This window comes from Ailuropoda melanoleuca, chromosome 6 (genome assembly GCF_002007445.2).
Source record: "Ailuropoda melanoleuca isolate Jingjing chromosome 6, ASM200744v2, whole genome shotgun sequence".
NCBI lineage: Eukaryota > Metazoa > Chordata > Mammalia > Carnivora > Ursidae > Ailuropoda > Ailuropoda melanoleuca.
This window is the reverse complement of record NC_048223.1, coordinates 55,566,929-55,592,934: the sequence shown is the minus strand read 5'-3', so window position 1 is coordinate 55,592,934 and position 26,006 is coordinate 55,566,929. Positions and strand designations below refer to the sequence as shown.

The 26,006-nt window shown below is 35.9% G+C and overlaps 1 protein-coding gene across 1 annotated transcript in view; it reads left to right on the top strand.

Moving 5' to 3' along the window:
* RYR2 (ryanodine receptor 2) overlaps positions 1-26,006 on the top strand; it is a 445,869-nt gene that overhangs the window by 236,723 nt on the left and 183,140 nt on the right. Inside the window, 7 exon segments of the mRNA XM_034663566.1 lie at positions 1,498-1,698; positions 8,838-8,943; positions 16,095-16,238; positions 17,861-18,134; positions 22,486-22,600; positions 24,104-24,236; positions 24,445-24,548. Coding sequence (XP_034519457.1) covers positions 1,498-1,698; positions 8,838-8,943; positions 16,095-16,238; positions 17,861-18,134; positions 22,486-22,600; positions 24,104-24,236; positions 24,445-24,548 — 1,077 coding nt within the window.

Here is a 26,006-nt window from a genome sequence, read left to right as displayed (position 1 = left end):
ATTTAATGTCTTGCATCATTGGCAAGCTCCCTTGCTCTTCATTCCTTCGTTGACATTGATTGAGGTCTTCCTCTTGAGCCAGACACTTGATTCTGGATGGAGGCAACAGATGTGGACTCTACCTTCCAGAAGTTCACAGTCTCTAAGGGAAATACACTCTTGTTTGTCTCTTTATGTTAAAATATTTTTTTGAGAATTGCATTAAATGATCTGAAGGAAAAGAATGAGTTACTAGAAAAAAGAAAATCTCAACTGGATTATTGCAGGAAAGGGGGGGAACTCTCTGAGATGGTGGCTTTTAAGCTGAGGTCGGATGGTATGAGCCAGAGCCCAGTAGATGTGAGGAAAGAGCAGAAGGAATGTTCTAGGAGTTTTTCACACAGAGCACATAGCACAACAATGGTTCTGAGGCAGAAAAAGACCAGTTAGCTTAGTGAGCTAAGGAGAGAGAGTAAAGTAGGCAGAGGGCAGTTCATGTAGAATCTAGGCATTTGCTAAAACCAGCCATATGATGGACTTAAATTTTATTCTAAGATCAGTTAAAATCACTGAAGATTTTTTTTTAATCACTGAAGAATTTTAACAGGAAAATTTTCTTCTAAAAATCTGTGATAAAAATCGATGAGGAGAGAAAGGGAGGGCCATCCAGAATCCACTTAGTCAAGAAGCTGTCATGTTGGTCCAGACCCAAGGGGATGATGCTTACCATAGGGTAGGTGAAGGACATGAAGAAGGGGGGTAAATGATAGGGCTACCTCAGAGCTGGCATTGACAGGAATGTGCCTGTTGTGGTTGTAAAGTTCTCTTTAACACTGCCTTGTATTTATGTCACAATTGGTACTGCGTGTATTTAAGTGTTTTCCTAAGCACAGGAAGAGCATTCTCTTATATGCATGTTTTTACCAACATACTCTATCAGTTAAAAATCCTTTTGGCTTCAGGTAGAAGAATACCCAACTAACCATTTGATGAATAAGCAATGAAACCATTTAAATAATTTACGTGCAAATCTGGAGGTACACAGTTCTAGAATTAGTATAGGAGCTCAATAATGTCCTTAGGAACCCAGCTCTTAATATTTTCCTGTGCTCCTCAGTGTGTGGTTTTCATCCTCAAGTGAAATCATCAGGTCACTCACTACCCAGTTATACCCATTTTGAGCAAAGGGTGTTCTAGTCTTTTATTATTGATGGGGAATCTTTCCCACAGGCCCCCTGGCTAACTTCTTCTTATGTATCTTATTCGCCATAGTACTTGTAGCTGCAGAGGAGGCCAGGATGGTAAGTGTCCACCAGGAGAATGTGTATTTACCCTTTTGGCTTAGAAAAACTATGTTTTATCCCCTGGGATCAAGCACAGCGCTGCCTATACAAAATCCAAATTCTGTTCATAGAAGAGTTGACCACTAAGCATGTCGGCCACGGATTTGGGTTGATATACATAAACCATTTAAAGATCCAGAAATTAAATCTGATGTCTTCTTCATCATCTTTTTAGATGTGCCTGCTGCTTCAGTACCTCTGTGACTGTCAGGTCCGGCACCGGATAGAAGCCATCGTGGCCTTTTCAGATGACTTTGTAGCAAAGCTCCAAGACAATCAGCGCTTCCGATACAACGAAGTGATGCAAGCCTTAAACATGTCAGCTGCCCTCACCGCCAGAAAAACGAAGGAATTTAGATCACCACCTCAAGAGCAGGTACAAGAAGGAAATGGAAACTCTTCCTTCTTACTGTGGGTTTTACTTCATTCAGGATCCATACCTTGAGAAATTATATCATAAGTTACAAATGTGATTTTTTTTCCTGTTCTCTTTAAACTAAGCCAGATTGATTTAGTTAGTGATTCTTAGTTTCACCAAAAAAACAACAAAAAACAAACAAACAAACAAACAAAAAACAAAAAAACTACCCAGTTAGTTAAAACAAACAAGAGACTTACTGAAAGGGATCATGTGTGTAGTAGACTCTTGGACGAGATCTGTGTTCCAGATTCTGAAGTTCTGCAAATAGAAACAATATGCAGCCACAGGTGGATATTTTTTGAGGAACCCCTCCCTCCTAAGACTCAATGTCAGATACTTTGTTTGGTCCCTCCTGAAAGACCAGATGTCATTGCCCCAAGGCTTGCTGAAAGATGGGTCACCTGTTTATGGTTCTTCTGGTTGCTCAGTCCAGATCCAGCTCTCTCCCTAGGGTAGAGTAGAACCAGGGGCACATGCCTGAACCAGACAATGAACAAGTCTGGAATCTACTTCAAGGTGGTATACATAGTGTAGGAAATTACCAAGATGGTGGTGAAGAGGTGTAACTGCCAGATCTCATCTTCAGTCTCTTATCCTTAGCATTTCTCTGTCTGTCATGATATCTCCAGGTGAAATGTTTAGGGACTAATAGCAGAATTTGTTTTCTCACCAGAATGCAATTTCTTTGAGGGAGGGGACGTGGAATTTTGTTCATGGCCCTAAACAACATTTATTGAGCAGGAATCAAGTCCAGTACAAATGGCTAACAGACACATGAAAAAATGTTCAAAATCATTAGCCATCAGGGAAATTCAAATCAAAACCACACCTGAGATACCACCTTACGCCAGTTAGAATGGCAAAGATAGACAAGGCAAGAAACAACAATTGTTGGAGAGGATGTGGAGAAAGGGGATCCCTCCTACATTGTTGGTGGGAATGCAAGTTGGTACAGCCACTCTGGAAAACAGTGTGGAGGTCCCTTAAAAAGTTAAAAATTGAACTACCCTATGACCCAGCCATTGCACTACTGGGTGTTTACCCCAAAGATACAGACGTAGTAAAGAGAAGGGCCATATGCACCCCAATGTTCATAGCTGCATTGTCCACAATAGCCAAATCATGGAAGGAGCCGAGATGCCCTTCAACAGATGACTGGATTAAGAAGCTGTGGTCCATATATACAATGGAATATTACTCAGCTATCAGAAAGAACGAATTCTCAACATTTGCTGCAACATGGACGGCACTGGAGGAGATAATGCTAAGTGAAATAAGTCAAGCAGAGAAAGACAATTATCATATGATTTCTCTCATCTATGGAACATAAGAACTAGGATGATCGGTAGGGGAAGAAAGGGATAAAGAAAAGGGGGGTAATCAGAAGGGGGAATGAAACATGAGAGACTATGGACTATGAGAAACAAACTGAAGACTTCAGAGGGGAGGGGGTGGGGGAATGGGATAGACTGGTGATGGGTAGTAAGGAGGGCACGTATTGCATGGTGCACTGGGTGTTATACGCAACTAATGAAGCATCAAACTTTACATCGGAATCTGGGGATGTACTGTATGGTGATTAACATAATATAAAAAAAAAAAAAGATATCAAGTCCAAGCTCTCCCAGATTCACTCCATTTCTCAAACTGCTATTGGGAGGCTCCTGCTTCTGGAAAAATAGAGTACATGTGCCTTTCCTTATTCTTCCTTCTAAGTACAACGATAACCCTGGAAATTACATAAAAGACAAGATAGGGAGACTCTAAAAGATAGAAGCAAGGAGACTGGCTATGGAACTTGGGACCCGAGGAACACCATGGTGGTGAGTTCCTTGGCTTTTCTTTTTGCTTCATCTATCCCAGACTTGGGGCTAAAGAAGCCAGCAACCCAGAAATGCCAATTGGCATTGACAAGAAAAGCCCCAACAAGAGCCTTCTATGTCTAGCCAGAAGACCAAGAAAACTGTCTAGCAAAACTGAAAACTTGTAGGTACTAACCATACTATTCCAGCCGAACACTAGACAGAACTGTGCCCCATCCCCACCCCAACCAGCAGACATTGAGTGGGGAGCCTAGACTTCCACCCTCATCAGGCTGTAATGAGGTGCTCCAGGCAGAACTGTGGGGAGCTGGGACTTCATCCCTGATGAGTGGTAATGTGGCCTGCTTCTTCTGAAGTGTCAGTAGAGGCCAGAGAGGGAGAAGTATACGGTACTCTCGCCCTTCCAGCCAGGCTTGTATGAGTACGGGTCTAGTGGGGAACTGGATACTCCAGCCTTGCCCAGTGAGAACAAGGTCTTCTCCCTCTCTCAAGTGTCCATGGAAGCTGAGTGAGGAAATGGGCTTCCATTCCCACTTGGCAGTAGCAAGTAACAAGACAGCTCAAACTCTTCTCCTGCTAGCTAGTGTCAGAAGAAGCTGGGCATTTAAATAAGATTCAGAAGTCTCATAAGATGAAAATGTCAAGATTTCAATGAAAAAAAATCACTCATCACACCAAGAACCAGGAAAAACTTGAATGAAGAAAAGACAATCAATAGATACCAGCTCTGAGGTGACTAAGATGTTAAATTTGTCTGACAAGGCTTTTAAAGCAGCCATCATAAAACTGCTTTGAAATGGGGGGAAAGTCCTCAGAAAGAAATATAGAAGAACCAAATGGAAATTTTAGAACTGAAAAATAACCATAATAAAGAAACTTTCAGTGAATGGACTTAGAAGCAGAAGGAAAGAGAAAGAGAAAAGAACCACTGAACTGGAGAGAGAACAACAAGAATTACCCAGTCTAGGGACGTCTGGGTGGCTCAGTTGGTTAGGGGTCTGACTTGTGATTTTGGCTCAGGTCATGATTTCAGGGTTGTGAGATCGAGCCCCACATCAGGCTCTGTGATCAGCTGGGAGTCTGCTTGAGATTCTCTCTTTCCCCCACCCTCTTCCCCTTACCTGCTTCTGTGGACTCTCTCTCTCAAATAAATAAATAAATAATTGATCAATCAATCTTTAAAAAAATTAAAAAAGAATTACCCAGTCTGAAAAACAAAATAATAAAAAAAGCCTCAGGAACCTGCATATAACATAAGATCTGACATTTGTGACATTAGAGTCTGAGAGATAGGAGAAAGAGGGGGAACTGGGAAAAAAAAAAACTTAGAAAAATAGTGGCTGAAACTTTTCAAGTTGGCAAAAGATAAGAAAGAGATTCAAGAAGCTGAATAAACCAGATACCCAAAGAGATCTAAACCAAGCCACATCATTGTCAAACCTCTGAAAACTAAGGACACAATTTTCAACTGGAAAAAGACTGAAAACCCAGAATTCTATAGAGAGTGAAAACATCCTTCAAGAATGCAGGGGAGATCAAGACAGTTTCCAATGAAGGAAAACACTGAGCATTGGACTATAGCGGACCGGCCCTGAAAGAATCCTAAACAGAGTCCTTGAAACAGAAAGAAAAATAATAGTAGAAGAAAATTGTGAAAATCTGGAATGAAGAAAGAAGTATGGAAGGTGTTAAAGCATGGATAAATACAATGCATTTTCCTTTTCATTTTGAATTTTCTAAGTTATATTTGATGGTTGAAGCAAAAATGATAAAGCTGTCTAATGTGTTCTAAATGTATTTATAGGAAATATTTAAGACGTGTATTTTTTAAATTTTTTAAAAAGATTTTATTTATTTATTTTGGAGAGAGAGTATGTGCACGTGAGCTAGAGCAAACTGGGGGAGGGGAGGAGCAAAGGGGAAGGGAAAGTAGACTCCGTGCTGAGCCTAGAGCCTGATGTGGGGCTGGATCCCATGACCCTGAGATCATGACCTGAGCTGAAACCAAGAGTTGGATGCTTAACTGACTGAGCCACCCAGGCTCCCCAAGACATTTATATTTTAAATGAAGGAGGATAAGGGGTATAAAGGGAGATGAGTTTTCTGTGCTTCAGTCAAACTGATAAGATATTGATGCCAGTAGTCTGTGATGAATTATGTATCATGTAATATCCAGAGCAACCACTTAAAAAGCTATACATAGAGAGATACTTAAAAAATGCAGGGATAACTCAAAATGAGATCCTAAAAATAGTTCAAGGAACCCACAGCAAGTTGGGAAAAATAAAGCAGAGCAAACAAAAAAGCATGTAAAATTCCAGGCTTAAGTCATAGCACGTCAATAAGGTCATGAATATAAATAAATACACTAATTAGAAGACAGAGATTGGCAGAGTGGATTTTAAATCTTGGCCTGACCATATGCTGTTAGGTTTCTATGAGATATTTCCATGATGAGATGTTTCTAGGAGAAACTGACATCAAATAGAATGATGTAGATAGGTTGAAAGTAAAAGGATGAAAAAAAAATATATCTTATATATAGACACATTTTTTATTTAAATTTTAGGTAGTTAACATACAGAGCAATACTGGTTTCTAGAGTAGAATGCAATGATTCATCACTTACATACAACACCCATTGCTCACCACAGCAAGTGCCCTTCTTAATACCTACCACCCATCTAGTCAATCCCCCTCCCGCACCCCTCCATCAACCCTCAGTTTGTTCTGTGTCCTTAAGAGTCTCTTATAGCTTGTTTTCCTCTCTCCTTTTTTTCTTTTCTCCCTTCCCATATGTTCATCTGTCTTCTTTCTTAAAGTCCACATACGTGTGAGATCATATGGTATATGTCTTTCTCTAACTGACTTATTTCACTTAGTATAATATACCCTAGCTTGATCCATGTCATTGCAAAAGGCAAGGTTTCATTCTTTTTGATGGATGAGTGATATTCCATTGCATGTGTGTGTGTGTGTGTGTGTGTGTGTGTGGGTGTGTGTGTGTGTGTGTGTGTGTGTGTATCTTCTTTATCCATTCATCAGTCGGTAGACATTTGGGCTCTCTCCATAGTTTGGCTAGTGTTGATAATGCTGCTATAAATACCTGTGTGTATGTGGCCCTTCAGATCTGTGAAAAAAGATACATTATGAAAAATTAAAAGAAAGTAAGTGTAAATCAGAACAAAGAAATTACCAGAGGCAGACAGGAACATTATACCATGGTAAAAGAGCAACTCACCAAGAAGACAAATGTGCATGTACTAAATAATAGAGCTGAAAAATACGTGAAGTCTACACAGGTAGGACTGAAAGAAGAAATATCTAAATATACAATTATGGGGGCACCTGGGTGGCACAGCGGTTAAGCGTCTGCCTTCAGCTCAGGGCGTGATCCCGGCGTTATGGGATTGAGCCACATCAGGCTCCTCTGCTATGAGCCTGCTTCTTCCTCTCCCACTCCCCCTGCTTGTATTCCCTCTCTCGCTGGCTGCCTCTATCTCTGTAAATCTTTAAAAATAAATAAATAAATACACAATTATATTTGGAGTCTTCAGTACCCCTCTGGCAATAATTGGTAGAAAAGCTAGACAAAAGTCAGCAAGAATATAGGAAAACACAACCCTGTCACCACCTAGCAGGATCTTTGGATATTTGTGGAACACTCCACCCAAGAACATAATACACTTTTTTTTCCAAGTTCCCATGAAACATTCTCAATGATGGACTATATCCTGGGCCATAAAACAACCTAAACAGATTTAAAAGCATTGGATTTTTTTTCATACAGAATCTTTTTTCTGACCACAGTGTAGATAAAAGATAGATAACAGAACAATCTCCCAATACTAGGAAACTAAGGAACACACTTTTAGATAATTAATGGTGGAAGTCTCAGGGGAAAATTTAAAAATACATTGAATTGAAAATGAAAATATCACATCAAAATTTGTGGGAACAGCTAAAGCAGTGCTGAGAGGATAACGTATGACACTAAATATTTACATTTAAAGGGAGAAGGACACTCAAGTCAATAAGCTAAGCTTTCATCACAAGCATTTAGAAAAAGAAGAGTAAAATAAACCAAAGCAAGCAGAAGGAAGGCAATAATAGAGATAAAAGCAGAAATCAATGAAACTGAAAACAGGACAATTATTAAAAAATAATCTAAAAACTGGTTACTTAAAAATAAAATCTACAAACCCCTGAAAAGGTTAACAAAAAGAGAGAAGACACAAATTACCAATATCAGGAATGAAATGAGGTATCACTACCGACCCTGCAGACATCATAGGATCAGATGGGAATGTATGCATGCATACTGTATGATCCATTTATGTAACATTCTTGAAATGACAATAATACAGAAATGGACAACAGATTAGTGACTGACAGGAATAAGTGATGAGCAGGCAGGAGGGTAGTAGATGTGGTTATAAAGGTGTAGCAGGAATGATCCTTCAGGTAATCAGTTGTTCTCTGTTTTGACCATCAACGTCAGTGTCCTGGTTGCGATATTGTACTGCTATTTTGTAAGATGTTACCTATTCCCAAGGGGAACTGGGTAAAGGGTATATGGTATCTCTTTGATCGTTTCTTACAATAGCATATGCATGTACTTATCTCAAAATAAAAGTTAAACAAAAAATTCATGTAAAAAACTCTAAAAAGCAAACTTACAATTGTTTCCTCTGGGGAAATGAAACAGCAACATTCTTTTCTTCATTCATAAATGTTGTGTTTTTGTGTCTAAAGCTAAAACAAATGGAGGATAGTTTCTTGAAGTTTATTTAATTGAACCATTAATGTTAATAAAAGCATAGCTCTCTGTTATATTTTCTATTTGGATTTTTCTTCATCTTTGCTGCTATATCCTTCTCAAAAAGTATTCTTTAAAATAATACATGAAGTTTAGAAATCAGCAAGAATAAAAAGGAAATCTAGGAGAAGCATAATAAAATATTTTAAAAAATAATATTAGATTTTAGTTGATTTAAAAAACGTAAGTATACAAGGGTCTAACATACTGTGGAATTGAGAAAAAGGAAGCAAACTATGTGACTATTTTGCAGCAAACTAAGCTTTGAATAGTTTTATTTTTTGATATTCATTGTATTGAGTTACAATGATTTTTCATATGTTAGACATGAATTTATGAATACTCAAGGATTTGAATATCTTTGGTTTTTATGATTCTTTTTGCTGTGTCATTCCTGAATTCACTGTTCTTTTGCTCTTGTTCTCCTCTTTCTTGTTTTTCCAAACTTTCAGATCAATATGCTTCTCAATTTTAAGGATGACAAAAGTGAATGTCCATGTCCTGAAGAAATCCGTGACCAACTCTTAGATTTTCATGAAGATTTGATGACACATTGTGGTAAAGTCTTCTTGACTTACAACTCTTATTAGATGTGTTATGTATTTATGTATTTACTTATTTATTTATTTATTGAGAAATAATTATATTGGGAAATAATTGTCATACACCACTGTATAAGTTTAAGATGTACATTGTGATTGTTTGATTTACTCATATTGTGAAATGATTACCATAATAGGTTTGGCTAACATCCATCTTCTCATATAGATGCAATAAAAAGAAAAGAAGAAGAAATAAAGGCAAAAATTTTTTCCTTGTCAAATACTCTTAGGATTTACCCTCTTAAAAGAACTTTCCTGTATATCATACAGCAGTGTTAGCTACAGTCATCATGCTGTATGTTGCACTCCTAGTACTTATTTAAAGTTTGTAACTTTTGACCACTTTCCTTCAATTCCCTTCTCCCTACTATCAAACTTCTGATAACAACTGTGATCACTTTTTCTCGAGTTTGTTTTAGTTTCCACATATAGGTGAGATAACACAGTATTACTCTTTTCTCTGACTTATTTCTCATAGCATAGTGCCTTCAAGTTCTGCCCGTGTTGTCACAGATAACAGTTCCTTGTTTTTTTGGCTAAATAATATTCCATTGTGTGTATATGCCACAACTTCTTTATCCATTCATTTGTCGATGGACACTTAAGTTGCTTCCATATCTTGGCTATCATAAATAATGCTGCTGTGAACATGCAATGTAGATACCTTTTTCAAGTTAGTGTTTTAATTTCCTTTGGCTGTATTCCCAGAAGTGAATTACTGGGTCATATGGTAATTCTATTTTTAAATTTTTTTGAGGATCCTCTATACTATTTTATTTGTTTGTTTTTTTGCTGTGTGTTTTGGATATTAAGTCCTTATCAGATATGTAGTTTACTTACATTTTTTCCCCATTCTGTAGCTTGTCTTTTCACTTTGTTAGTGGTTTCTTTTGTTTTTTATGGAAGCTGTTTAGTTTGATGTAGTACCATATGTTTATTTTTGCTATGCTGCTTGTGGTTTAGGTGTCTTATACAAAAAATCATTACCAAAATCCGTATCAAGGAGCTTTGTCTTTACATTTTTTCTAAGAGTTTCATGATATCAAGTCGTACATTTAAGTCTTTCGTCTATTTTTAGTCAGTTTTTATTAGCGGTTAAGATGTGGGTCCAGTTTCATTCTTTTAAATGTGAAGATCCAATCATCCCAGCACTGTTTACTGAAGACTATCTTTTCTCCATTGGGTATTCTTGGCTCCCTTGTCAACTATTAGTAGACCATATATACTTGGGTTTATTTCTGGGCTCTCAATTCTTTTCCATTTATCTACTGGTCCATTTTTATGGCAGTACCATCTGTTTTGATGACTATAGCTTTAATAGATTAGCTTGTAATCAGGAAGTGTGATACTTCTTACTTTATTCTTCTTTCTCAGGATTTCTTTAGCTATTAGGGAGATTTTGTGATTTCATATAAATTTTAGGAAGGTTTTTTCCTACTTCTGTAAAAAAATGCTATTGGAATCTTGATAAGGATTGCATTGAATCTATAGATAGCTTTTGATAATATTACCATTTTACAATATTAATTCTTCCAAAGCCATTAATAGAGGATGCCTTTCCATGTATTAGTATCCTCTTCTCTTCTTTTCACCAGTCTCTTGTAATTTTTAGGATAGAGATTTTCACCTCCTTAGTTAAACTTATTCCTAAGTTTTTTATCATTCTTGATGTTATTGTAAATGAGATCAATTTCTTAATTTCTTTTTCAGAAATTTCATTTTTCATTTATAAAAATACTACATATTGTTGTATGTTAACTTCATGTCTTGCAACTTTATTGAATTCATTGATTAGGTTTAACAGTTTTTTGGTTGGGGCTTTAGGATTTTATATGAATAAAATCATGTTGTCTGCAAATAGAGGCCATTTTTCTTCTTCCTTCTCAATTCGGGAAACTTGTATTTCTTTTTCTTGCTTGATAACTCTAGCTGGGACTTCCAGGAATGGTGAGAGAGTGGATGCCTTTGTCTTGTTCCTGATCTTTGAGGAAAAATTTTCAATCTTTCACCACTGGGAATGATATTGCTGTGGGCTGGTCATATATGGCCTTTGTATGTTGAGATATATTCCTTCTGTGCCTAATTTGTTAAGAATTTTTTCACGAATGGATGTTAAAATTTTTTAGTGCTTTTTCTAAAGTGCCTACTTAGATGACCATATGATTCTTTTCATTCATTCTGTTATTACGGAATGTCACATTGATTGGCTCACATATGTTGGACCATCCTAGCATCCTAGTGATAAATCTTGCTTGATCATGGTGAATGTTCCTTTTAATATGCTGTTGAATTCAGTTTGCTGGTATTTTATTGAGAAATTTTGCATCTGTGTTCATCAGAGATAGTGGCCTGTGATTTTCTTTTCTAGTAGAGTCCTTTTGCGTTTTTGGTATCAGGATAATGCTGTTCTACTAAAGTGATTTGGGGAGTGTTTCCTCCTCTTTGATTTGTTTGGAAGAGTTTGGGAAGAATTGGTGTAATTCTTCTTTAAATGTTTGGTAAAATTCACCAATAAAGCTTTACTTCGTTGTGAGATTTTGATTATTGATTCAGTCTCCTTACAAATAATTGGTCTATTCAGATTTTCCATTTTTTTCCTTGATAAGTCGTATGTTTCTAAGAACTTTCCATTTCTTCTAAGTTGTCCGGTTTGTTTGCTTATAATGTTCATTGTAACCTTTTACAGTCCTTTGAATTTATGTGGTATTTTTCATTTTTTTATTTATAATGTATCCTTTTTCATTTATAATGTTGTTGATTTGGGTCCTGTCTTTTTCCCCCTTGGTTAGGCTAACTAAGGTTTGTCATTTTTTTTTTCCAGAGAACTTAGTTTGGTTGATCTTTTCTATTGTTTTTTATTTTATTTTTTAATTTTTTTATTTTTTTAAGATTTTATTTATTTATTTGACAGAGATAGAGACAGCCAGCGAGAGAGGGAACACAAGCAGGGGGAGTGGGACAGGAAGAAGCAGGCTCACAGCAGAGGAGCCTGATGTGGGGCTCTATCCCAGAACGCTGGGATCACGCCCTGAGCCGAAGGCAGGCGCTTAACCGCTGTGCCACCCAGGCGCCCCTCTATTGTTTTTTAAATTTCTATTTCAATAATCTCTGCTCTAACCTTTCTTCTACTTTCGGGCTTTGTTCTTTTTTCCTAGTTTCTTAAAGTGTAGAGTTAGGTCGTTTATTTGAGATCTTTCTTTCTTCTTAATGTAGGCATTTATTGCTGTGAGCTTCCCTCTTAGAAGTGCTTTAGCTGCACCTGTTAATTCTGGCATGTTGTATTTCCAGTTTTGTTTGTCTCAATAAATTCTTTTATTTCCCATTAAATTTCTTCTTGGATTCCTTGGTTGTTAAAGAGAGTGTTGTTTAATTTCTCTGCATCTATAAATTTTCCAGTTTTCCCATTGTCATTGATTTCTAGTTTCATGCCCTTGTGGTCAGAGGAGATTACTGATATAATTTCAACCCTCTTGAATTTGCTAAGACTTGTTTTATGGCCTAAGACATATTCTGTCCTAGAAAATGTTCCGTGAGCACTTGAGAAGAATGTGTATTCTGCTGTTGCTTGGTAGAATGTTTGTATATGTCTGTTAGGTCCATTTGGTCTACAGTGTTGTTAAAATCCACTCTTTCCTCATTGATTCTCTCCTGTATGATCTATTCATTAAGAGTGGGATACTAATGTCTCCAATTATTACTGTACTACTCCTTATTTCCCCTTTTAGTTTTTTTAGTTTTTGCTTTATATGATTAGGTACACTGGTGTTGGTGCATAATCCTTATTTCCCCTTTTAGTTTTTATAGTTTTTGCTTTATATGATTAGGTACTCTGGTATCGGGTGCATAAATATTTATAATTGTTATATCTTCTTGGGGTATTGATCCCTTTGTCATTATATAATGACCTTTGTATCTTTTTAACATGTTTAGTTTAAACTCTGTTTTGTCTGACATAAGTATAGCTTCCCCTGTTGTTGTTGTTGTTGTTGTTATGTTGTTTTGTTTGATTACCACTTGCTTGAAATGACATATTTCATCCCTTTGCTCAGTCTTGTGTGTCTTTAAGGCTAGTGTGGATCTCTTATTGGTTAGATCTTGTTTTTTTATTCAACTGTTCTATGTCTTTTGGTTGGAGAATTTTATCCATTTATACTTAAAGTAATTATATTGTTAAGTAAGGCCTTACTATTGCTATTTTGTTAATTTTTTTTGTTTTGTTTTGTTTTGTAGATCTGTTTTTCCTTGTTTCCTATCTTGCTGTATTTTGTGTATGTATGTGTTGATATATTTGTTATGAGTATGCTTTGACTTCTTTATTGTGTCCTTTTGTATAATTACTGCAAGATTTTCCCTTGTGGTTAACATGAGGTTTACATACAGTATCTTAAAGTTATAACAACCTATTTTAATTCATTTAAAAAAAATTTAAACTAGAGTCATGAGTTATGAACCCCTATCACCATATTGCAGAATCTAACTTTGAGTATATGTTTATCATTACCAGTGAGATTTATACTACCTTTTTGTGTTTTTACAATGTTAATTAGTGTTCTTCGACATCCATTCAAAGAACTTCCTCTGGCATTCCATGTAATGCACATCTGGCATGAATGAACTTCCTCACCTTCTGTTTGTTGGGAAAAGTCTATCCCTCCTCCCTTTTCTGAAGGACAGCTTCACTGGGTATAGAATTCTTGGTTGACATTTACTTTCTTTCAATATTTTGAATATGTGATCCCATTCTCTCCTGTCTTGAAAAGTTTCTGGGGGTGTCTGGGTGGCTCAGTCGTTAAGCGTCTGTCCTCAGCTCACGTCATGATCCATGGGTCCTGGGATCGAGCCCCATGTCAGGGAGCCTGTTTCTCCCTCTCCCACTCCCTCTGCTTGTGTTCCCTCTCTTGCTGTCTCTCTCTCTCTCTATCTCTGTCAAATAAATAAATAAAATCTTTAAAAAAAAGTTTCTGATGAGAAATCTGCCAATAGTCTTATGGGAATTCCCTTTAATGTAAATTCTCTCTTTTGCTCATTTTTAAAATTCCTTCTTTGCCTTTGCCTTTTGACTATTTAATTATAATGTGTCTCAGTGTAGCCCTTTTCAAGTTCGGTACATTTTGGGAGTTTTGGGCCTCATTGATCTGCATGCCCATTTCTCTCCCCAGGTTTGGGAAGTTCAGCCATAATTACTTTAAATATACTTTCTGTCCCTTTTTATTTCTTGTTGCCTTCTGAAATTCCCATAATCTGAATATTGTTTTTTTCCATTGTGTCCCATAATCTCATAGGCCTTCTGCACACTGCATAATTTTCATTGACCTCTTCTTCTGTTTGTTGATTCTTTCTTCTGCATGGTTAAGTCTACTTTTGAAACTCTCAATTGAATTGTTCAGTTATTGTATTTTTCAACTCTAGGATTTCTTTTTGTTCATTTTGATTTACTATTTCCTTGTAAAACTTCTTGTTTTGTTTTGAACTATTTTTCATAATATTGTTTAGTTGCCAAATGTGTATTTTTCATATATATATATATATATATATATATATATATATATATATATATACACACACACACACACACACACACACACACAAACACACTGGTACAAAAGCTAATATATATGTAAATAGATTCATAAATATACTTGATGCCTGTTAGGAGTTCATGTAAGAATATTTATTATTGCTAATGTTTAACTGACCCTATTTGGGAAGTCATGACAAGTAGAAAGATCAGAAAGGCTTTAAGACTTGGAGCGCCTGGGTGGTTCGATCATTAAGTGTCTGCCTTCAGCTCAGGGCATGATCCCAGAGTCCTAGGATCAAGCCCTGCATCAGGCTCCCTGCTCCTCTGGGAGCCTGCTTCTTCCTCTCCTACTCCCTCTGCTTGTGTTCCCTCTCTCGCTGGCTGTCTCTCTCTCTCTCTGTCAAATGAATAAATAGAATCTTAAAGGAAAAAAGAAAGGAAGGAAGGAAGGAAGGAAGGAAGGAAGGAAGGAAGGAAGGAAGGACAGGCTTTAAGACCAACTAGGAGATAACCAAAATTTTATTTCTTTTCTCTCTTCTCCTTAGTGGTAGAGAATAGGAAGGGGAAATGGGTACTCGTAACCAGATGCTTTCAGCAGAGAGATGAATGTTAGGTTGATTTATTCTAAAGACATTTGATCACAAATAGTTTTATTTAAAGCAGTTGTGGGGCACTTTTTAGGATTGGCCTAGTAAATGCAGCATGGAACTTTTGAAATTAATTAATGCCTATGGAAATCCTTTGTTAAGTTTATGTCAGTAGCCCAAATCTATTAAGGGAGAGTCCCCCTTCTTTTGCTTTAAGAATTTTTAAAGTAGATTTATGTGATGTTCTCAATTTGTGTTTCTTTTCCCTTTAAGCAGTGATATGGACAAAGTGTTCCAGTGAAAGAAAATGAATTAACCATCTCTTAAGTGATGTGTAGCACCAGTTGCATTATTTTTATTTTATTTTAATGAAGAGAATATAAGCATCATCTTGCATATTAATTCAGCTTATGAATAGAGAGCCACTAAACGAGTGCCAGAAAGTTATATTATCTACTATAAATAAAGGGGTACTCTAAAATGGTAGGATTATTGCTTCAGACATAAAGCATTCTCTGGTTTACAATACTTAATTACGCCTGCTCTCTCTTCTCTCAATTTATTAAAATGACACTGTGATTATTAGAGGCAAATGAGGAGGATGAAAGTCTGGTAGGTTTTTTTGCAGGTGAAACTGTAGGTCTAGGCAGATAGCAGCTAAAGGCAGACATGTCTCAGGGTCAGCCTAAGGGTCAGACCAAATAGCAGAACTGATCTTGGCTCCTAAGAGCATCTTTTTGCTGTCTGCTTAGTTTTATATTTTGTCTCGGCTACTCATAGCCCTGGGCCCATTGGAACAGGGGAGAAAGAGAAAGGAGGACAAGAGGCCAGTGAGTGGATTTTACCCAAGAGCTAGGGAGCAGGAGTGCTTCACTCAGTGCTGTCGAATGTTTTGGACCATGGCATCATTGCTTTAAGCTATGAATGGCAAAGGTTGCAAAACCAGAGAATTATTTCTCCTAAATGTATTTTTCTTTCTCTTTGCTTTTCTCATGCTAGGAATTGAGCTGGATGAAGATGGGTCTTTAGATGGAAACAGTGACTTAACAATTCGAGGACGCCTGCTGTCCCTGGTAGAAAAGGTGACATACCTGAAGAAGAAACAAGCTGAGAAACCAGTTGAGAGTGACTCCAAGAAGTCCTGTAAGCAGTATGGAAGGGTGCTGGCAAAGTGACTCTGTGACATTTATTCATCCTTTGAACTAACATCATAGTAGATGAGCCAGTGAGGACATTGAGTTGGAAGTTTCCAAGAATCAGATTCTTAAGTAGATGCCTGTGCCTGCCAGAAGTAGACAGCAGCATCCAACTGTTCTTGTAGGAAAAGATTGAGAGGTAGCAGTATTTATAAGGGTGGATGGGCTCTCCAGAGCACTACTAATTTATATATTTGATCAAAGACTATCAAGAGGGAGTACAAAGGGAGTAATTTAGCTATCCTGTCTAAACATTATGCCATTGGCTTTCAAATATTCTTGTACTATATTTTGGTTCTGAGATATTTTCTCAACCGTTATGCATTTCTGGTTCATTTTTATCCTATTTAACTGAAGAGTAACACCTGATACTGTGAAAACAAGCACTGGGACAATGAGTCTCAGATGTGGCACTCATCTAGAAGGGGTTCAAGTGAGAGGTTGGTGAGATCCGTCTTACTTACCTCACACCTCAGTCCCCATTCATTCTATGATGCAGCACTGGTTTAGGAACAGTTTTTACTGAAAGAAGAAAAATCAACCCATGAAAAATTTTAGTGGTGTTTTTTTTTTTTGGTGCTAACTTAAAATGGAAACCCTTTATCCTTACGATGACGTCTAAATTTATTCTTTAGTATCACAATCAAATTTATTTGAATCAAGTCCTCTTCAAAATGAAAGTTCAGGGTTTCATACGAACCACTTTTTGTTATCATCAGGTTTATGATTTTGGCCTATTAGAAATGGCAGCATGGTTTTGAGGCATGTGCAAGTATACTGGCATTTTATCTGCATTTTGGGTTCAGTTAAAATTGGTAGTTTTTGTTTGTGCTTAAATAATGTATAGATTAAGGCAGGGTTGAAAATCTGCCAATGTATCAATGATAGGAATTAGTACCTCATTACGTACATGTTGATCACATCAACCCTACTTAGCTTTGATAATTTTGCTATTTATTTTAGGGGGTTTGGAAGTTCTGTTGCTTTTATGCATTCTTCACTGCATGTCACATTGCAAGTAATCTATGTGTAGAGTAGTTTTTCACTTTAATACAGCTTCACAGTCAAAACATTTTAAGTGACAATTAAGGATCCAAATTACAGTAAAAGTATAATTATGTGAGGTCACTTTTGCAAGTGGCTCAAATGAGGAGACAGAAAAGTAGATAATTCCTTGGATGCCCGTGACTGACTTTATAAGGATATATGATGTCAGATCTTCTGGGCGGAAAAGAATGGAACAAAGAAAATAAAAGTAAAATAATGGGACAACTTATATTGGTTGCCCTGTGGATTGCCAGCAGTAGTTTTGAAAAAGTAGCTATAATTCTGAACAGCTTAAATTCCTTAATAAGAGTAGTTCTTAAGGAAAAGCCTGTATATATTTATCCTTGCATGTTCATAACTCATTTTTATTGATATATAAAATGTTTAAATTAAGCTTATTTTCCAATTCTGGTATAAATATAGATATTAGTTTGGGACTATGAGAGGTACAGTTGAAATGCCCAACTAATTTGCCTTTTCTTATCATTTTCCTTTTTAAAAAAATCCGTAATGACTTTGCAGCCACTCTTCAGCAGTTGATTTCTGAGACCATGGTCCGATGGGCACAAGAGTCTGTCATTGAAGACCCTGAATTGGTGAGGGCCATGTTTGTGTTGCTCCACCGACAGTATGATGGCATTGGTGGTCTGGTCCGCGCTCTGCCAAAGACCTACACTATCAATGGTGTCTCTGTGGAGGATACCATCAACCTGCTGGCATCTCTTGGTCAGATTCGTTCTCTGCTGAGTGTAAGAATGGGCAAAGAAGAAGAGAAGCTTATGATTCGTGGATTAGGGTAATTTATTTAACTATTACAACCTTTGTCTTATACATGTCTTCTTTCTACTTATTTATCCCAGTAGTTGCACCGTAGGTGTATTAATACAAATCCACTAATTCAATTACAGGCATGCCTCATTTTATTGTTCCTTGTTTTATTGCACTTTGCAGATAGTGTGTTTTTACAAATTGGAGGTTTGTGACTACCTTGCATTGAGCAAGTCTATCGACACCATTTTTTTAATGGCATTTGCTCACTTTGTGTCTCTATGAGTCACATTTTAGCAATTCTCACAGTATTTCCAACTTTTTATTATTATCATAACTGTTATGGTGACCTGTGATCAATGGTTATGACTCACTGAACGTTTGGGAGATGATTAGCACTTTTAGTAATAAAGTATTTTTTAATTAAGGTACGTACCTTGATTTTTAAAACATAATACTGTTACACTCTTAGTAGACTATATAGTCTATTGTAAACATAACTTTCGTATGAACTGGAAAACAAAAAAAAAATTATTTGATTTGCTTCATTGCAATATTTGCTTTATTGCCGTGAGCTGGAACCAAATCTGCCATTTTTGTGAGGCATACCTGTATATGATTATTAAATGAGATTGTTGCTTTTCTAGACATTATGTTTTAAAGCTAAATAGAAAAGTGCTCACCAGCGAAATGTGACTAATTTTACAACTAGATGCTAAGGTGGCTATGATATGCAGCACACATTTTAGAGGTTTGTAAAATTAATTTTTCATTAATGTACAATCATATATAAAAATACAGGTTAATAAAAACACATTAAAGTCCATGCAGAGACAAACACTCACCAGCAGGAAATGATAAGGAATTGTGTCTATATCAACTGGGCCTTGAAAAAAGAATGGGGAAAACAACACAATTCTTTTGATAGTTCAGTATCATAGGTGTGCCTCATGTGAATTTGGGAATTAATGTTTATATCGCATATGTAGTCTCGGTTTTGGATTCCCAAACCGAGAACATAACAATTGGCCCTGGAGGTATACTTTCTCAACTCAACTCACTGGGAAATCTTGGGGGAAAAAACTAATTACCAATGGTTAGCTTACAGTCAAAATTGCAAAGCACATAAGGAAACAATCCTCCATAAGCAAGAATCTGCAGATACAATGAATGGGGTCAGAACACCGGTTTCAAAAACTTCAGATAATACAATACCAGAAAGAGAACATATATATTTAAAATGGTTAAAAATACAAAGGAATAAATCAGTTCTCCAAAAATAAGATGTGGAGAAAAGTCCACAAAGATTTGTAAAAGATCCAAATAGTTCCTAGAAATGAAAAATATAATAAATGACATTAAAAAACCGTGAATTAAACAAACTGAATGAGATATAGCTGAAGAGAAAATTAATAAGTTGGATCATAGATCTGACAAAATTACTTAGTACTGTAGCACTGAGAGGTAAAGGTAAGGAAATTTGAAAGAGCAGTTACGAGACCTAAGGGATAATATAAGAAGGCCCAGAATACGGTAAACAGGATTTCTGGAAAAGACAGAATAGGTGATTTATGGAATGGGAATATTTCAAGAGCTATTGTCTTGAGATTTTCACAGTTGATAAAGAGCATGAATTCACAGATTATCCCAAAGCACTAGTACTTCCACATCCTCACCTGGATAGGCTGGTGAAACTGGAATAAAACCAGTGATAAATAGGCTATTTTAAAAACAAATTGAAAGAAAAGCTGGAACACTGACAAAACAAACAAACAAACAAACAAACAAAAAAACCAACAAAACAAAACAAAAAAACCTAACGGTGTATGGAATTCTCAACGGCAAAACTAGACATCATTCCTCAATGGAATACCACACTCACAAATTCTCATGGAAAATAACCATCAATTTAGAATGTGTTACTCAACTGAGAATGCCCCACCATGACCTTGTGCTTCATGGAGATTTGGAGATGAGGATTTATATCCCATATTTAAGAGTAAGGGCAAAACAAAGATATTTCAGAACATTTACTTACAGTCCATTGAAAGACCTTCTAAAGGCTGTACATTAGAGAAAGGATAATGGAATTCAGAGAGAAAGAATGGGAAGCAGAAGTTTTAGTAATTGCATTATTGGCACATACATGCATTAATCTAGGAATCATTCATGAGCTTGCGTAGTTTGGGAATTTGAAAATAGAAGAACAATAGAAGCTTAAATTAAGCTTTATGATGTCAGCAGGAAAAAAATACCGAAATATAAGGATGTAGAAATCGAACATAGAATGTTGAAATGTGAGATACAATACAAATATTCTGCCAAAAAAGTTGATCTAGTTACATAAATATTAGATAAAGAAGAGAAAATGAAAGAAAGAGAATGAAAGTAACTATTGACATGGATAAAAAAGGATGTAAAGAAACATAAAAAGGTTTAAGAAACCTAGAGTTGTCTCTTCAAAAAACTAATAGAATAGAATAACCACTGTTTTCTTTGGTCTAAAAAATAATCCTGTGGGTAAAAAACAAACTATAGAAAGACTCAGTTTGTGTAGTATTATTTATGTACAATCTAAATTTAGAACACAATACTATGTATTGCCCTTGGACCTATCAAGTGTTTGAAATCATTATAATAAGCCTGAAGGTTATATTCCAAAATCGTTATCATATTGCACACTAAAAATAAATATACGAACAGAACAAAAGAAGGAGAACAGAAAAGCTTAAACAACAAAAGCAGATTTGGTGGTATAATTGTGTGAGCGTGAATCTTTTTTTTTGGATACTAATACTTCAGTCTAACCAAAAAGGGCCTCACATAAGTGATCTTAATTAACCAAATGAGAAAGGAAGCCTTCCAGGAAACGCAGGGCACTTCTCAAATGAATATATAACAGTAATATGTGCTGTTAACATGTAACTCACTCAAGTAATAAAACTTAAAATGATTATAAAACAAAATAAAAAGTTATGTTTTTGTGGTATTAGAAATATTTCTCAAAGGACACATTTAATAAGTGACAAGCTGCCTACCAGGTGGTAGAATTAGAAATCCACTTAATTTACCTGGAACTAAAGACAAATAAGACTTTTTCAATACAATATTGTCCAAAGTTGGGTCATACAAAAGGATTTGAAATAATGAAAGAACAAATCCTGTGATTACCAACTGTGGTTTGAAAATTGAAGGGTCTCCTACTACATATGTTGTTGTCTTATGTGAAGGAAAAGGAGGCCTTCCTTTACTCCATTTGTTCTTGAACAGAATAGATCAGCCCTATTTTAGTCCTCAGCCCCCATGTCATTTTTTTTTTTAGTTGTGCTATCTAAAAACTCTTGTTATTAAAGCAAAGCTAAACTCAATTAAAAGCAAAAAACTAAAACTAAAAAAAAAAAGAAAAAATCATCATACAAGAATCATACTGTTTGACCGTTTTAATATACCTGGAGTAACTAAAAGTTAGCATATGACCAAATGAAGAGGTGAGTCAACCAAGGAGATGAGAGCTGCAGGGAAAGTTTGTTTTCCTACAGGCTGTGCATTATAATCTTCTTGTTAAAGCTGTGACAGGAAGTGTTTTGTAGAAAAAAACTCTCCTATTGATTTGATTTACGTTTGAATAAAAATCAGCAGAGTTCTTTATTTTTAATGACTACTGAGCATCAATATCCTTAGGAATACCTTTACATACGTAGTATAACATGTAATGAAATAATGATAATATGAAACGTTTTGGGTATCATCTGCTGCTGGTTTTTCAAATCAAATGTCTATTTTAATTTGTTGCATTACTTGTACCTGGACTTGATGTGTATCCAGTTTCTCTGAGAATATGAATCCTTTACAAGCAGTTCTCTGGAAAGATAACACAAATGTAGTAAGAAATAATACTACTGTTATTAATCATACAAATACTGAATGTGGTACTAAAAATATCCTACATGAAAAGCAAATACTTATATATTAAAAATTTACATAGGAATTTTCATAGAATATGGTATAACAGTGATTCATATTTCTATGCTAAAGAGATTGAACAGATATTTGGATTACATAAAATTAGGAATGATAAGTGTCCACAAATATATTTCATATAGATGAATGTTTACATATGTAGTACATTTCTTGTAACTGAAAAGAACAGATAACTTGTATACTATTTTTGAGAGGCTATCAGTATTTTTTGAGGAGAACTCAATTAATTGTTCTTACTAACTTTTAATTTTATTCACTTTAATCATGATTGCACATACTTTTCTGTTCATGCCAGTAATTATTTCCAAGATATTTATCAGGGTCTCAGATAAATTTTCATTTAAATTTTTCTCTGCCCTCCGTGCTTCTCCCCACCAAACCTATATTGTCCTTTCTAGGGATATCATGAATAATAAAGTTTTTTACCAGCACCCTAATCTCATGAGGGCCCTTGGGATGCATGAGACAGTGATGGAGGTCATGGTGAATGTCCTTGGAGGTGGAGAGTCCAAGGTAAAGGAAAACCTTTGATTATTAAGATGCCAATGACTATGACTCCTGGAGTACATACACTGCATGTTCTTAATGAAGATTTCTTAAATCCTCTTAGGAGGACTGTTTTTTAAAGAACACCTTATGCAAAAAAATAAAAAAAAAACAAAGCTTATGGATTGAGAATTGGATATGCTACTAGTTATTTTTTCCTTTGATATTTATAATAATTTCTGTCTTATGCTGTGTAATTGGCTGTCTCCTAAACTTTTCCTATTTAGTGGTTAGTTAGAAACTTTAAACATTAATACTATACTATTTTAAAATTCTTAATTATATATTAACATCCATCACATTAAAAGACCAAAACACAAACATGTTCTTCAGACCTTGATATTCCCCTTGATTTAGATGGCAGTTGGTGTCACTCAAGTCCTGATCCCAGCCAAAATTTGAAGATGATGTTCTGGAGCATTTGTTTTAAGACATAAAGTGAATTTTTTAACTGATTTAAAGTTGAAATAAAGTGAAATCTTTCAAACTTTCAGACCTTCAAAACCAAGTGAATAGAGTAATATAACACTTTCATATGAATCAGCATAATTTTATGATCTATGATGTCCAAAACATTTCACTGTTTTTTGAAATTTTAAGATGTATTTTTCAAAATATGAAAGAGTTCATATTTCTTTTTTAAAATTTTATTATGTTAGTCACCATAGAGTTCATCATTAGTTTTTGACGTAGTGTTCCAGGATTTATTATTTGTGTATAACACCCAGTGCTCCATGCAATACGTGCCCTCCTTAATACCCAGTTTACCAGTTAGACAGACTTATAAAGATATTTATAAAATATTCTGTTAAGGAGGGATTCCAGAGATCATCCGGGGTATCCTAGAATAAGATTAGATGCTTCGGGGAGATGTACTTGATGGGGTCTAGCATGCAGGCCTTCTGGTCAGGGTGCTCATCGTAGCACACGAGTCCTGTGCAAATCAGGAAAGGTGTGACTCCTAGAATCTTAAAAACAACAACACTTATGACAGGAATGCCCTAATGTGGTTTCAGGTATGAAATACAGTATTTCTTACAGAGGGTCTCATTGAACTTTTCCTCTCTTATCTAAATTAAGTATTAGTATCCGTTTTATTCCAATTTTACAGAACTGAATCAATGAGACTAAATATTCTCCCAAGGAAGCACAGCTAATAGTGTTAGTCAGGAGTCACAACCCAGTCTGCCTGATTGCTGAATCAGATTTATGCCACTAGAGAGTCAGGGCTGTAGATTAGTTCCAGATCACCCCCTTGATGGTAATGAGGTTTCTGAATTAATGCCGGGCTTGATTTTCAGTGGCTCAAGGACTAGATAAGTTTAAATATACACAATTGAAGGTCTTTGGTATCTGAGGCTTGGCAGACATGGTCCCACATGGATTGACGATGTGATTGGACCTCAACTTCTAAACTTAGTTTTCTGAAGACCATTTGCTCTCCAAGCTAACTGTATGCTCTTTATGTAGGAAATCACTTTTCCCAAGATGGTGGCCAACTGTTGCCGTTTCCTTTGTTACTTCTGTCGTATAAGTAGGCAGAATCAAAAAGCTATGTTTGATCATCTCAGCTATTTATTGGAGAATAGCAGTGTTGGTCTTGGTAAGTAAATTATGGCTTTTATTTACTCTTTAAGATAAAAAGAGTATACATACTACGTTCAATTTTAAACTTTAATGCAAAGTAATTTTAGATTAATGCAGTATGTGTTATATTTAGAAATGAAATTTTAAGGGACAGTGTGTTTTTATATGGAATTCGTAGTTTTAGCACAATCCAGGCTTTGTCTCATCTTCATTTGAATTAACAGCTTCACCAGCTATGAGGGGCTCAACACCACTGGATGTGGCAGCTGCCTCGGTGATGGATAATAATGAACTGGCCTTAGCACTGCGTGAGCCAGATTTGGAAAAGGTAAGCAGCATGCTTGCCCTTTGTGTTTATGTGAGTTATGCTTGTTTACAGTTGTTTCTCAAGATTATTGATGAGGTATAACCATAATAGAGTTATAATTATATTGACACAATTATAATGTATCTTATGTATTATAAATGTGTTACATATATTACATAGAACATATAATTGTAAATTACAAAGAACAAAAAATTTGAGATGAAGTGTTTCCTCTGATCACATACATTTATCTCTGGAAAGGGAATCAACTTTTCTATCTGTATTCTTGTGGGTTTCTCTCCTTTCATGGTATCTGTTGTTACTTTTGCTTTAGTCATACGGTTTAAATTTTTTCAGAGGTTGTTTTAACATCTCAAAGTACATTTTGTATCATGTAGACATATATTCCAATGCAAGGCATCACTAACATACTATGACTCTGTGCTCTAACTAAGCATACATGTTTGCTGGAACATAGATAAATTTCCCCTGTGTTATCATCATGATTGCATTCTAAGTGGTCTTCCTGATCCTTCCCTGCTCCCCTACTTAGCAGCCGGAATGAGCCTCTTACAAATATAGTATTAATCCTGTGTCCACAACTCTTCCAGAGACTTCCGATCTCACTTCAAGTAAAAGCTAAAGGCATTGTGATGGCTTTTAACCCATCTGATTTCATATATCCCTCTTATTACCTGCTGTTCTCCTGATCTTTTCTGTTTGCTCCAGGCACACTGGTCTCCTTGCTCTTGCGGGAGCTTGCCAGGTATGCTCCTGCCTCAGGGACTTCGTGCTTGCTGTTCCTTCCATCTGCAATATTCTTTTGTCAGATGTCTTCATGGCTCTTTTCCTGATGTCCTTCCAGGCATTGATCCAAGTCACATTTTGTTAGCTCTTCATGTCCGTGCCATTTAAAATTGAAACCTCCTCTCTGTTTCCTGTCTTGTCTTCTTTGCTGCTTTATTTTCCAACAGTTGAAAAAATATATTTGTGTATTATAGACAGAAATACACATTTTTGTATTATTGTGTAACATCTATACATTTAAGTATTTTTAAAAATCAACTCCCTGTCATAACATAAGGCCAGTGATTTCAAGGCATGTTTTTTCTCTATTGTTCACTACTCTGTCCCAGTCTTCGAGAACAGCATTGGTATTGGATAGGTAATCAATGCATAGCTATTGAAGGCAAGAGAAAGTGAGCTCTTTCCCAAATCCTTTTGACTTGCCGGTCATGGATCACAAAGCTTTGTATCTTCGACTAATCTCAGGAGCATTTTTTTTCATATATATTTGAAAATCTTTTTATCTACATACTGAAATATGGCTGATATTTAAAAAGTTGACAACACCAAACATTTTGGAGGACGTGGAGCAACTGAACTGTTGAGATGAAAAATGGTAGAGTCAGTTTGCAAAGTAGGTTGGCAGGTTCTTAACAAATTTAACTTAAATTCTTTTTTTTTTTTTTTTTTTTT